At 42.0% G+C, this 13,296-nt stretch overlaps 1 protein-coding gene across 5 annotated transcripts in view; it reads right to left on the bottom strand.

Annotated features, from left to right (window-relative positions):
- The window catches only part of EGF (epidermal growth factor), a 109,916-nt gene that overhangs the window by 78,202 nt on the left and 18,418 nt on the right, over positions 1–13,296 (bottom strand). For all 5 annotated transcript variants that reach the window (XM_014571590.3, XM_014571589.3, XM_006119278.4 and 2 more), the window contains 2 exons: positions 11,547–11,777; positions 8,615–8,814 (listed from right to left, as the gene is read on the bottom strand). In XM_014571590.3, the coding sequence (XP_014427076.2) occupies positions 8,615–8,814; positions 11,547–11,777 (431 nt within the window). The remainder of the gene's footprint in view (positions 1–8,614; positions 8,815–11,546; positions 11,778–13,296) is intronic.

The raw sequence follows: 13,296 nt of genomic DNA, 5'->3' as shown, positions 1-13,296 counted from the left end.
TTACTTTCATATACAGAACCTGATTTCAGAGTCGCTTCTCATGTGCAAGTCACATTGACTTCAAAGTCAGTTTCATATATGGAGCATACACAATGAGACCCATGATATTAGGTGAGAAAGCACACACACATCTTTGGTTTCTTCCTCCAAATCCTGTATCAAAACCCATTCACTATGTTTTCCACCAAAGATATAGCCTACTCATTACTTAATTGTATTGTGGTAACACTTGGAAACCCAGCTCTGGATCAGGACCCTAATATGCTAGGTACTGTACACACACAGAACAAAAAGATGGTCCCCGTGTCAAAGAATTTACAAGCTTTAGATTGCCTTGCCTCAGTCTGTCCTTTAAAACAGCAGAACTCTTGCTGCACAAACTGGCATTTTTAAATGTATTAACTTTTATTGCTTTTTTCTACAGCCTTCCTCTGTCAGCTACTTTCATGTTCTATGTTTGTCCAATTTAGACCGTAAAATTTTTTGGGGAAAGGGACTGTGAAGGCACATAAGATTATAGTGCTATGTGCATGTTTAGTATTCAATCATAAATAAACTAAAGCTTCTTTCATGAACAGAGAATAAAGCCTATTGAGTATCATCACCTTAGAAACAGTAATAATACTACAAATGCCCTTTAAAGACCTCTGAAATTCTTCCAGACAGTCCAGGAAGATACACTAGTAATGGAACTCACATGCAGTAACTGATGAAGTTCATTATTTGTTTGTGTACTGAGATTTATCTTAATATCTAATAGTCTACGGTGCTTCGGACTTAAGTAAAAAATACACTTAATTGAAATAAACCCATCAACTAACCACCCAGCACAAAAGTCAACTCCCTGCAATATTTATCCTCATGCAACAATCCTCTCCTCCAGAGAACTCCCAAGCCCCACTAAATCATGCACTGGTGGTCAACAATCAGAGTTTATTTTGGACCAATGGAAGGACTGGGTTTCAGAGCTCACAGAGAAGGTCCTACTACCAGCTCCCTCTCCCTTTACTCAGAGAGTCCAATCAGAGTGCCCGCACCCATCATGGCTGTGGCAGAAAGGCCTGGGAAGAGGGAGGAAGTATCTCCTGTATGTAAGTTCCGAGTCTAGTTAGTTTGTATAAAATACATCTGGCAATCCTAAAAAAATTCCTCCTCTTTCAAATATTGCTTATTCTGGTGGAAGACAATTTTTGTCCTGCCACTTAAAAGCAGAGATGGTCTGGGCTCTAACTCTTGCTTCTCTTCAGCTGTGTCCACAAATTGGGGAAACGACCTTGCCATCATTTGCCACTGGTAAAATCAATCAGTAAGCTACTATCTAAAAATGAAGCTCTTTGTGCTCCACCAGGAGAGTGGGGGCAAGCTGGAAGTAGTGACCGCATAGAATCATTTCGGGCCACCTGTCAACACAGCCACTTCCAGAAGGCATCAGGAGAAGTAGCAGAACTGGTTTGGTTGGAGACCCATGGTTGGACTCAGCTGGGCCAAATGCAAGATGATCCCTCGCCAGAAAAGGGTTGCCTGTCTCTGTGATCCACTTTGCTGTCTCCACTTATCTGTGCATATACAGGAGACTGATCCCTTTACAAAGGGAGTATCATTGTGCCAACTGTGCACATGGTATTGCATCCTGTTTCAGATGCTAATTATCATTGTATTGCTTTCTGTTATTTACATATGACAAATAATTAATCATCTACTTTGTTCTGTTGCCGGGACTTCATGGAACGTTTGTGGTAAATTGGCTTCCTTGTCATATTCACTGTCACTTTGGATAATGAGGATTCATTTATCTTATATACTATGCACTACTTAAGAGGAAACAGTTGCAGCTTTTCTCCTAGCAAGTGCTGGGGGATTGTTCTGGATAATAAATAGAGTCAAGAGTAGACCTCCAAATAGGTGATCCACCACAATAGCTATATATACAACCAGAGCATACATAGAGGGATAAGATGGGCAAATGTTCTTAAAGGAACTAGTATCTGTAAAATAAGGTTTTTCCATTTTCTACAGATGGGAGGAAGAACCTAATTGCACAAAGGTATGGCTGGTGCAAGCAGCCAGGTCAGACAACCCTGTGTCAACTGGAATGCCAAATGGGCTATCAGCTGCCAGTAAAGATCCTGAATCAGCAAATATGGACAGGGCCTGGAGAAGGGCTTTGATTCCCAGTATCCTATGATAATGCTGAAGCAGCTTTCCTGAAGAACACAGTACAGCATCAACAAGCAATGCCTGCCTTTGCCACACTGGAGCCAAAGAAAGAGGGACAGATAAAGACCTTATTAGAGCAATTTATCCACAATAACAACTGCTAAAGGACACAAAAGGCAAAAAGTATCTGAGTTAAGCTAGCAGTTGAACTTTAGGATTACAAAAACAGAGTCAATTGTGATTCAGTGGCAAATAAGCTTCTGTTTGCTGCCCAATATACTGTTGTTATTGGTCCCCCGTGAATCCTACTGAATAGACAAAGATCTCTCTCTGCAATTATTTTAACTCCATTACTACAGTTAACTTAGTAAAGCATGTTGGGACTCAGTTTGCGTGAAAGATGGAATCTACTTTAAACTAACATGCACTGTACAATAGTAGATGGTATGTTATTAAATGGGATGCTACTTCTCTATTGGAAGTATAGTGCTTTGATCTCAAACCAGCAGTCCTCAAAGAGGAAGACAACAAGCCCATTCATTGAACAGACATACAAAGAGGCAAGAATTTCTAAAAAATCCATTTTTACACATACAGCAGTCAGATACTTAGGATCAACTTATCTAGCTCCAATATCTAAGAACTATATCAGGTGTCATATAACTAAGAATCCCTGGAGTTTACAAGGAAACCAAAAGCAAAATCCAGGTGAAGAATAAAAGGCAGCAATGCGTGATGATGTGGGGCCCAATTCTCCTTCTAGCCCTTAGCAGCTTCTGTTTCAGTAGAGAAAACACCATCTGTGATAGGATAAGAACAATAAGAACATCCACTTCTTCCCAGGACACACAGAGAATCAGCTTAGAGATTCTGCTCTAAGTAGCTGAGTATCATTATGTTCCAAACCAAAAAGAGAAAAGCAGGAAAATCAGACAGCTCCCCATCACAAATGTAAAGTAATTAATTAGTTTAATAAACATGGGGCACTCAGGAGGGCAGCAGTGAGGGAGATTTCCAAAGGTTTCTTTTTTTTGTATCCTTGATGCCATTATTTTCAGAGAGTGTCTAGAGATAAGAAAACAAAGCCAGGAATGAATCCTATAACTAACTGAGTAGAACCTTTCTGAAGGACAGAGTTGGGGTAGGCACTACAGAATAGATATCTTTGAGTATAGCAAATGGAGATAAGGTGCAATTACAAAATGATTGATCACAAGTGCTGTCCCAGAGGGCAAGGAAGCACTATGCCAAGAAAATGTGGTTACTTACAACAAAAGACCAAATGTTAGAGATCTGGCTTATAGAATCAGCCCATAGATAGTTAATTCAATTCACAGCCTTGGGTTCTTTTGGCCTGTAATGCTACAGGGTGCCCAAACAACCCTGGCAAAAATCCCACCCACTTCCATATGCATCTGGCCAGAAAATAGCACCCCTTCCCCAAAAACCATGACCTACGTATTTATGAACTCTAAGCTTGATTACTGCAATTCATATCTAAGAATGAAGCCACATGCCTAGCTAACCCTCCACCTGGGACAAAATGCAGCAGTCTCTTTGTGTAGCAACACAGGTTGTTGTGGACACCCCAAGCTTTGTTTCCAGTACTGGCTCCACACAGAGTAGAGAGTACAGCTCCAAGTCTCTGATACTCATATTTCCAAGGCACCACTGCCTACTTCCCCTTTCATCAGCATGAGCTCTCAGAATGACTACATTCTAATACAGGGGTGAGGAACCTCAGGCCTGGGGGCTGTCTGCAGCCTCCAGCTTGCCTGGATCCAGCCCCTGAAGCTCAGCACTGGGGAGCCTGCGCTGGCACTCCAGACTCCCAGCCTCCCACCTGCAGGGCTGGAGCACACAAAAATTTAAAAGCCTGCCCCCCATCCAGGCTCTGGTGCGCAAGGGAAATGTGAAGAGTGTCTCCCTCCTCTGTCAGGGGCTTCTCACTTGTGTGAGGGCTCCCAACTGATTTTTCTGGGGATCAGCAGCCCCGACCCAAAAAAGGTCCCCTCCCCCATTCTAACAGAATAATAAAAGAACGATAAAGAACAACAACAAGAAGGTCAAGGAAATGACATTGTAAAGAGAGGTCATTTTCCTCACATTACCGATGGCTAGTGACTGATCCTGATTTTAAAATTCAGTAAGGGATGTTTGTGCCTCACATGTTTATAAAAACAGGCTGGGTAGATTAACTGAGCCCAGCAACATGTTATTCAGACAAAAACATTGCCTGAAGCTGGTAAAAAAAAAATCTGTCACTATTATGGACACTAGTTCCTTAACCATTAGAATTTAAGTGCTACACATCCTTGCTTACTATACTGCATTCAGCGTACACACACACAAAAACCCCACACACCACCCTGAACTTCCCTCAAACAAAACCCAGTTATCCAAATATCCTTTTTAGGGAGAGGGGTTTTCATGCTGCTTGAGCTGTCTGTGCCCAGCTCTCCTCAGCTGCTGAGGCTTCTGTAGCTAGGACAGAGCGCTCACAAGCTTATTTTTATCTCCCAAACTATTATTTTTGGTTTAATCTCCCTAATCTTCTTCTGGGATTGCCTGTCCCTTTATCAGGCAAAGAATAGCTGTACTGTTGCTGTTGCTGAACGTGAGTATGCAATCACCCCCACACGCATGCAGCAAACAACCCTTATGTGACCACACAGGCGAGAAAAAGCTCATGAATAAGCTCTCTTGTACTATTTCCAATTCCCTTCTAAATTCTACCACGTGAAAAAAATAGCCTAACAATTGTAATCTCACATGCTTTATTCTACCCAGTCATAATATGGAAAATGCTGGCCAACTGGTGGAAAGGCAAATTGACAATGACTATTTAATCTAATGTGAATGAAGATGTTGGTTCAGGTTTGGTTGGAGGTGTCAGAATATGACCTGCTTGTCTCATAGAGATTAGCAACACTATGACTAGCTTCCACTGGACCTTTTAAAAAACATCATGGAAATATGGCTATTGGTCTCATTTTAAAACAATGAATCACTTTCCATTTCTGATTTAAGGGCAATGGGAGTTATAGATACACAGAACCTCTGAAAACCAAAACATTTTTATTTAGGTGTCTATGTATGGCTTTCGGAACCTAACTTTAGATACCCATATTTGAAAATTCTGGCAATAAACCCTAATTTTGGGCTAAGTTTTGCATGACACCAATATCCCTTTGATCAGAACCATACTCAGAGGCAGGGAAGAGAGAGATAATTAAAGATGAAAAGCTAAAATCAGCCTTTGAAACGTTAGTACAATGCTGACAGTCAATAAAATGTTAAATAGAAGTGGGCAAGTATTCCAGAGAGGTTGTACATTTATCAGCAGCTGAATATGAAACTATTTCCTCAGATTCTTTATCATGTGGGGAGAAAGACTTTGCCCCACAGAACAAAGTTGTTGCATCAGGAGGTTGTGGTATTTACAGCATGACATTGTGGGAGTACATTACCTCAAATCCAAAGCCAAATTAATATTCAGTTAGTCATGAAAGAAACACTCATGCCAAACTCAAGATTGTCCTGTGAAAGAAAAAAGGGGATGGTAGAGGTCTTCTCTCATACCAGTCACTAAGTATAAGGGGAAAAGCTTGCAGCATGTAACCCAGATTTGGTCTTCGGCAGGAGTTGTAGTAGATAAACATTTCCTTTCAGGTACTTTTGTACCTGAGGAGAACTTACGTGCCATCTGTGTTACTGTTTTAAATAAGGTTTGATCATTCACATTTAATGCTGTGTTGCAGCAAACATTGACTTAGCCTCCACAGGGCATCCAGTTAGAGCCTTCATGCTCTCCTCTCCAGGTTGCCTGTGGTAAGATCCCCTATAAATCTCATTTGTGCTCTGGGCTAATTAGTCTTCTCAATCCTGATTCTTGGAGTGGATAAGCTAAGCAATGCACATGTAAAAAGCTTCATCTGGATTGGGCAAGGTAAGCTTCTTTTTCTCCCCATGTACAATAAGAAGCGATTGGGAAAAGAAAAAAAACACATTACAAGTACCACGTACTTTCATGCTTCTACCCAAGTTGCCCTTGCAAAGCTGCAGACAGCATGAAGCATTTAAAAATGCTGGCCATGTATCCGCTAACACAAGCATGGGAAAAACTTGTTTTCAATTGAAAAGTGGATACTGAAAAGCAGTGTACACTCTGGGAGGGAAATACATTTATGCTCCTATGAGAAAAGTAAAAGGGTCAATAAGCTTTACATTATGTACTTTGCCTCAAGGGAATGCTTATAATAACCCAGTTGACAACTCCTGGAATTCATACGTCTGCAGTTATAAACTAGCATTCTTGTTTCCAGGTTCTTCTCCCTCCTTCTCCCACATACGGATATGCAGACACATCCTATTAATACCAACTCAGGACTTAGTTACATCAGGCTATGCAAGATGCTGACGCTTCTCCCTCTGAACCACAAACCTACCCTAAACTTGGCGTGTGTGTTTTCAAAGGGAATGCTGCAGTCTGCAGGTTGGAACTCTCTGGTTCAGCACCCTCAGGACCTGACCAGTCTTGAATGAGGGGATTTTGCTGGACCAAAGGAGATCACTCCCCTAATTGCCCAGGTTGCCCCAGCCCTGTTGCTGCCCCAGCCCTCTGTGGTTCTCTAGCTGCCACCGGCTCAGCTTTGCTGGGGCCAGAGTGCCAGGGCCAGAGCTCCCTGGCTCTGTGACTGGAGCACCACAGCTGCCTGGCTCTGTGGTCGGGGTGAAGCCTGGAGCGCTCTCTGGCTGCTGCAGGGGCTGGCGCTCCCCAGCTGCAGAGTTCCAGCTCTGTTCTGGCCCCAGCAACTGAGGAGCTCCAGCCCCAGCAGCAGCCAGGGAGCCCTGGCCCTGGCCCCAGCCCCAGCTCTGGCCTCTGAGCTCTGGCCCCAGCGCCAACTGCAGAACTCCAGCCCCGGCTGTGGAGCCAGGTGGCTGCAGAGTTCCGGCCCCAGCAGCAGCCAGGGAGTTCTGCAGCTGCTTGATTCTGGGGCCGGAGCTCCCTGGCCACTGGGGCCAGAACTCCCCACTGTGCTGCCTGCCCCCACCTCCAGCACGGGACTCCTGGCTGAATTGCCAGCCCCCGCTAACATGCTCTTTCCCTGCCACCAGACTTCCCGGTTTCTGGGCTTTGTGGTCCAGAAACATCCATGGTCCTGCCAGACCATGGGTGTTGCTAGACCAGAGTCCCAGATTAGTACAACCTGTACCAGATTCAAAGTAACATGTTGTGAAAATCCCTGAATACAGGAACTGGCTCCTTTAAGGTCATGGATGGATGTTTTATTTTCATGCAAGCACTTGCCATTTGATTTTAATTATCCCTACTGCAGCAGGACAAATGTTTGAAATGAAATTTAGACATCTCCACGGGAAATACGTCTTGTTAATGATCTTGGTTTCTATTACCCCACAACACAAGAAGGGGGAGTGGGTCCAAATATGACGTTAGGTGGAGTGAAAGGACAGAAGGGTTAAAAGAAGGACAAGAGAGATTAAGTTAATAAGCGTCATGGGGTGGTTACTAACATGTGTTTCAAGAGGGTTCTTTTACATTATAATCTTTGCTAAGAAACACTCTGTGTTCCTCTTACTCCTGCTTACTAAGTTGCTCAGAATCTCATGTTCTTCACCTTCCATGTGCTCTTTAGGACTACACAGTGTCTTCGCAGGTCTCTGATTTGCCACAGTTTTGCATTGGAGGTAGTTCCTTATACACTTGTACAAAATAAGTGAAAAATACCACTGCATCTAACTAGTAACAATTCACACCCATTTTGTCTAGGTATAAATGACTACATAAGGTGTAAGACAGTGGAAAGTCAGGCCCCGTTTTCTTCTTATCTCTGGGCATTTATTGTGTACCCACCACTGTGGTATTTAGGCACTATGTTGTGCTGGTGGGCAAAGAATGACAACACCTGTGTTATACCTTCACTTACATTCATCCTCTCATCCCACAGTAAAATATCCATAATGCAATCACACTTTGAGGTGACTTACTGTAAGTCACGCAGACTCACACCTATTGGTTGGATATTTCATAGATTTCTCAGAACAATTTAGGATTGTTAGTAAGGTACTGTATTCAATTATGTCTTAGAATGAAAAGTCCAGAAGGGAAAGCCTACAAGGGAGTTGCAAAGGTGTATCTTTGAAATATTTAGGAATATGGGGACACACACAGAACAATTAGTTCACGCAGATGTTCTTATTATTAAATTAATAGGATAAATTAATAGGAAGTATGCAGTGAACAATCTAACTGAAGTTCCTGTTAAAGTCATGTATATATTTAGAGAAATGCTGGCCCTGCTGCACTCCATGAGAATCTTTTCATCAACTTCAAAGGGGTCAGACCTCTTCCTGAGGAAAAGTCTATCCTGAAAAGTCAGATGGAGTGTGTGATAATACACTTATAAACATAAGAATGTCATTATGGGTGACTTACCAAAATCTTGAACATCTGTTCTTGTACCAGGCTGTTTAAATGGATGTACCACTTTTATTTCAGTAGGTGGCAAAAATGGTTTCAAGCTGATTGTGACTATAACCTTCCCTGTAAATTTATTGGCTCTCCAGATGATGCCAGTTTTCAGCTCTGAATAGTACAAGTGCTCCGCAAACAAAGACATGCCAAATAAATGGTGTCTGGAGTGAAGAGGAAATAACAAGTAAGTGACTTTGATTTCATGCCTACTCAATCATTTGCTTAATGTCTCCTGAAAACATGGAATATCTGCATCATCAACGAGGGGCAACCTAGACTAGCGAGTGGACTGCATGAGTGGCCCTCCTCCATCTTTGGGCTGCAAGATTGTCATAACCAAGATGGTCTCCTGGGTTACGGTAGTTTTGCTAACTGCGCTAGTGTACCTAGAATTTGCGGGGTGGGCCGACTGAACTGCAGCTACACTTGGATTGGATGCAGAAGATACACACGGTCTCACAATGCTGTATGCAATCAGCACACACCTCACTTCACATGCCCTTGCTTTAAGTGCGTATCACTTTTGTAATATCATAGGAAAACACCTATGTGGATGAAAACCAGCAGAATCTGGCAACCCTGTGCATGGACAATGGTAAACCAAATGTCTCACAGGCCACACATAGAACCCCAATGGGACGCACATGGCTCTCGGGCCACAGGTTGCCCACCACTGACCTAGATCAACCGTGTTTGCTTCAAATACCCTAATATACTTTTTATCAGAAATTAAAATGTATGACCATGTGATTGAGTGGTTTGTGAGATACAGTGTGACAACTGAAATGTCACTTACACCTCCAATGGAATAACACAAAACATACTGCACATACAGTGGGGCCACCCGAACAATTACTAACAACTCCTGCAGGTTGCGTGAGTAGTTGATCAGGACTGTCACAGAGAAAATTCTGGTAATTGTGGTGAATTCTGTTGAACCCATGGCTTGAAATGGACAACCCATTGTGTCTTGTGCCTTTGTGGAAGGAGCTATGTCTATTAAGCATCCCCATTTCTCTGACATACTACTGATTTCTATTACCTCTTTAGGAGCAAGAGAGAGGCTGGAAACTCTACATTGCTGGCTAGTAAGAGCAGGATGCTGGCTTCCGTTTCCCAGCATATACTCTAGGGGAGGAGGAGGAAGGAGAATGCCCCTCCTGAGCTCAAGGGAAAATAATATTGCCCTAGGGAACACAGGGAAACAAAGGGGGATTTGAGGACTGGGTTGACAAGTTATGGGTAAATTCAGTGGGAGCAGCTGAGAGAGATTTCAAAGTGTCCAGAGAAACTTACATTTAATGGTAATTGGATGCATACTGAAACATAGCACTTTATTTACATAAAACCTTCCGATTTCTAAACCTACAGCCGTAACAGATCTGTATTATGGACCAGACAGGAGTTGTCTGAGGAGTATATTAGGTATACCAGGATGTGATACAATCTTGTCTACAACAGAGATTTGCCCCACTGCAACTTCCACTGGTGTGAGTCTACTGATATAAATTGCAATGATGCAGGGCATCCATACTAGGTATCCTTTTTATATGTATTATTGCAATGTATTTCAACAATTATCCTGCACCATTGCAGCAGCTAAAGCCCAGATATTTTACATGCAGACAAACACCTAGGGGGATTTTTAAAAGTGTCCCACTGGGTGTATATCTGCATCATTAGGCATCTAAATACCTTTAATAATCTTCTAGATAACTATCCCACAGTTCCTAGAAGACCCCCAGCATGGGTATCTTAAGACAGAAGATACAGACTTCCTTAAATCTACAGTCTTGGTTTTTCTTCTGCACTTCTTAAAGTGCATGAAAAAGGAGCTCAGTCTAGTACAGCTCCTAAAGTGTCCATCACTTGGGAGCATTCACCCATTCTCAGGAAGTGTACAGAATGGCAGGGGGTAGGGAAAACAGTATTTGGCTGGAACATAAGATGGGGAAGTAGTAGAAGGACTGATGTACCAGGACCCAGAGGAGCGGACAGTTGGTACTGAAAGAGGGGATTTTCCCCTAACATCTTGAGGTCAATAGGTGAGAGGAACCATTCCTAAGCAATTCCTGCAGTGTGTCGAGATAGATCTTTGCTTATACAGACCTCACGGAGAAGTTCATTAGAAAAAAGTAACATTCTGGTATAGTAACAGGAGTGCAACTTTCTATTCATGTTGCAGTCAGTACATTACCACAGAGTGGCCTTAAATCAAGCAAAAGGAACATGCACATGTGCTTGCCATACCAACATTTTCCAGTGTAAACCAGACTTATGAGGACCATAATAACAGAGACACTCATTGTAACTAGGTCTTTTTCTCTGTAACTGGGCATAGTAATAAAATCAGCAGAGAAATGGACAGTATGTAGATCTAGTGCTTCTAGGGTCAGGAAAGCTTCCTGAACCATCAGCTGAAGGGGCAGCAAGACTATATATATATTGATCAGACAGAAGAGGAAGACAAGTCTGGTGGTCTGACCACTGACTGGGAGCCTATGTTCCTGGGTTCTCTTTTTGCCCTGTGACCTGGGGCAAATCACTTCTTTGCCTCAGTTTCTTTGCCTAAAGGGAAGAGCTAATAATAATTCATACATACCTAGCAGGAGAGTCCTGAAGATTAATGGATTGTCATTTGCTGAAAGCTCTGAAGATGAGAAGTGCCCAGGAGCAGTATTATTCAGACAGCAGCGAAAATGGGTTATGTTTACTCTATTTTCCTATATTCTTCTAGTTATAGATTGGCTATTCTGAAAATGGTGTGCCTTTTTATCTATACTTTGTAATTGTTATCGTTTCCAAACTCAAAGAAGAAAAAGATGAAGACGCCTTTATCTGATCTAGCCCTAAAAATATTTAGTTTCATTCTATCCAACACAGAAAAACTTACCGGGCAGAATGTATGGGCAAATGTATAGAGCCACCGTTATAGTCACATGACCCAATGCGTGACACATCTTCCTCACTATCATACTGAATCCAGAAGAGTCTCGTGTCAGTAAAATCCAATGAAATGGTCTTTATTTTTTCTGTGGTCCTTAAAACACTTCTCATGTCAGTTCCATCGACAGTTGCTCTGTGAATGCTGGATAAAGCGCTGTCTGAAGACCAAAATATAGACCTACAGGAGAAAAAGAGTCATATTTTTGAAGAACTGTTTGCAAAATAGAGCAACATTTAGTGCAAATTATCTGTTTAGTCCTCTCTTTTCCGGGATTCCTCATTTTTATTACAGTACTCCCAGAACAGAAACACCTAATTCAAAAGCTGAGCAACACCAAGGTATTTGTTGCACGAAGGAAAAGTCAGATACACAGAAATTGACTACCAGAAGCAGAATGTTTACAAATATTCTTCTTCAATACTTGTGCAGTATCGCTGGAAAGTCCACAAAAGATATCTGTGTGGATTTGAGTCTTGCTCTTGATAGATTGTTGCCATTTTCTTTACCCCTCTTAAAGACCCTTGAGGCTCGGCAAGGCTCTCTGTCATTTAGGCTAACAGTTTTAATACATTTGTTGCTTATTGAAACCAGATTGCCTGACAACCACTTGAAGTTCACCTGGACAACAGTGCACCTCCTCTTACTTCCCATAACATAAGAACTAGTGGTCACCAAATGTAATTAATGGGTAGCAGGTTTAAAACAAACAAAAGGAAGTTTTTCTTCACACAATGCATAGTCAACTGTGGAACTCCTTGCCAGAGGATGTTGTGAAGACCAGGACTTTAACAGGGTTCAAAAAGGAACTAGATATATTCATGGAGGTTAGGTCCATCAATACTTATTAGCCAGAATGGATAGGAATGGTGTCCCTAGCCTCCATTTCTCAGAGTCTGGGAATGGGTGACAAAAGAGGGATCACTTGATGATTATCTGTTCTGTTCACTCCCTCTGGGGCATCTGGTATTGGCCACTGTCAGAAGACAGGATACTGGGCTAGATGGACCTTTGGTCTGACCCGGTATGGCCCTTCTTATGTTGACCTCACTACATTAATATTAATACAACACCATCAGGACTTTCAGAAAAGCAGAATGTGCTATAATATAAATATGATCTGTAAGAAACTAGACTTCTAGGAGGACCTAAGCCGTATTAATAGCTAACTAGCCTGACAGGGCAGCATGTGAGTAATACTTTAAAATAAATTCCTAGTGGATCACTCATTGGTGTATGTATATACCTTCGTCTCCTCTCAGAGTTCATAAAAGTTTAGCAAATATATTTCCATTATTCCATTCATAAAATGTTTCTATGTGGATTTAGGCTGGAAGGGTACAAGGACTTGTGAGCACCTCCTAATCAGTAAATTGGACATTCAGTACAGAAAAGAAATGATCTGCCATTCAGTTTTTTAAGTCACACTCAAACAGCAGCCCTGTGAGAAATATAGATATTGCTGGTTCGCATGAAAAGAAAGTTAATGTGTAAGTACAAAAGAGGAGGATACGTGAGCTTTAATATTTAAATGTCTTTGCAAAGGTGATGAGAGGCCTCAGTATATAAAAAGCTCTAATAAAATACGTTATTGACATATTCTTTTTAAAACTACCTATGAAAGAGCTGAACAAGGTCAGGAGAAGGCAGCACAGAATATTCACTGTGATGCTACGAATACAAATCTCTCTTCAGAAAA

Source organism: Pelodiscus sinensis, chromosome 5 (genome assembly GCF_049634645.1).
Source record: "Pelodiscus sinensis isolate JC-2024 chromosome 5, ASM4963464v1, whole genome shotgun sequence".
Taxonomy (NCBI): Eukaryota; Metazoa; Chordata; order Testudines; family Trionychidae; genus Pelodiscus; species Pelodiscus sinensis.
Note: the sequence above shows the minus strand (reverse complement) of the source record. Positions and strands in the feature narration are given on the sequence as shown.